The sequence below is a fragment of the Charadrius vociferus genome, unplaced genomic scaffold, assembly GCF_000708025.1.
Source record: "Charadrius vociferus isolate BGI_N301 unplaced genomic scaffold, ASM70802v2 scaffold259, whole genome shotgun sequence".
Taxonomy (NCBI): domain Eukaryota; kingdom Metazoa; phylum Chordata; class Aves; order Charadriiformes; family Charadriidae; genus Charadrius; species Charadrius vociferus.
The window spans coordinates 7,641,491-7,642,724 of record NW_009661368.1 but is presented as its reverse complement, the minus strand read 5'-3'; the positions used below and the strand labels follow the sequence as shown (position 1 = coordinate 7,642,724).

General features: G+C 59.7%; 1 protein-coding gene across 1 annotated transcript in view; it reads right to left on the bottom strand.

The window, feature by feature from the left end:
• Positions 1 to 1,228, bottom strand: part of TAF4 (TAF4 RNA polymerase II, TATA box binding protein (TBP)-associated factor, 135kDa) — a 37,990-nt gene extending 36,762 nt beyond the window's left edge. The window contains exon 1 of the mRNA XM_009893459.1: positions 1,024 to 1,228. Within this exon, the coding sequence (XP_009891761.1) occupies positions 1,024 to 1,057 (34 nt within the window). The 5' untranslated portion in view covers positions 1,058 to 1,228. The remainder of the gene's footprint in view (positions 1 to 1,023) is intronic.
• Positions 1,229 to 1,234: the final 6 nt, after the last annotated feature.

Genomic DNA, 1,234 nt, shown 5'->3' with positions numbered 1-1,234 from the left:
GGGGGGGGGGGAGGGGAGGAATTGCAGGCAAATTCTGGGGAGACATTTTTTTTAATTCCCCTGGAAAACAGCTTCCCTCCATTCCCATATAGCGAGCCCTTAGTCCCAGCCTTCACACTACTCCCCTACAATCTTCACAACGCGACGAGGGGGAATATTCTCAGGTAGCTACGAGGGGGTGGGTGGGAGAAGACACTGTACAAGGTGGGGTGCTGTGGCCTGAATTCCCCCCCTTCCTGGGACCCGGTGTTGTGACAACCCCCCCTTGAGGGCAGAGGAGGAATAAGAGGTGTTAGATGCCCCCCTCCAAGCCCCTGGAACAAGGGAGGGGGGGGGGAGAAGAATATTCAGGCAGGCAGATATGGGGGGGAAGCATTTTGAGGGACTTCCTCCCCTTGAAATCCCCCCTCGCTTCCTCCTCTACAGGAAATAGGTGTCATGATTAATAACACCCCCCTTGCACTTCAGCAACAGAGAAGGGGGAGGGGAAGGAGCATTTACACAGACAGCTAAGGCGGCATTATCAAGAGGGAATCCCCCCCATAACCTCCCCCCCCGGGAAGGGAAGGGGAGCAGTCACAGGCGGCACGGGAGGCACAGCCGTTACCAAGGGGGTGGGCTCTGCCTCCCTCGGCCCCCGAGATTAAGAGAACCCTTATACACTCCAGCAACAAGGGCAGGAAAAGCAGAGGGGACCGGCAGAGTCACGGACGGGCACTGCCGGCTCATGCTGCGGGGCGGCTGCCCCCACACATGATAAAACACCCTCTAGTAAGCAGAAGCGAGGAGGGAAAATAAAGGGGAGGGAGCAGAGGCGCGGATACACACCGAGGGGGCATGATGAGGGGAGGCTCTCCCCCAGATGATCGATACCACCCTTTGCACTCCCGCTCCTGCCACAACGAGAAGGAGGAGAGAGGGAAAAGGGGGGAAAGCAGTGAGGGAAGGAGGCAGCCGGAGCTGGGGAGTGGGGGGAGGGGAGGGCCCCTCTCCCTCAGAGCCCCCCACCCCTGCCCATGTTACCTGCTTTTGTGATCTCTGGGGCACTCAGTCCCATCTTGCTGCTGCTGCTGCTCTCTGTTTGGGCATTAGCATTGCCTCCTACTACTACTCCTCCAGGGCTAGGGCTAGGGCTGCTGCTGCTACTGCTGCTGCTCACAACATGGTTCCCCAGCAGCCCCCCAGCGGCCCTCAGGGGCTCCTGCGCCTTGTGGTGCTGGTGGTGGTGGCCGGA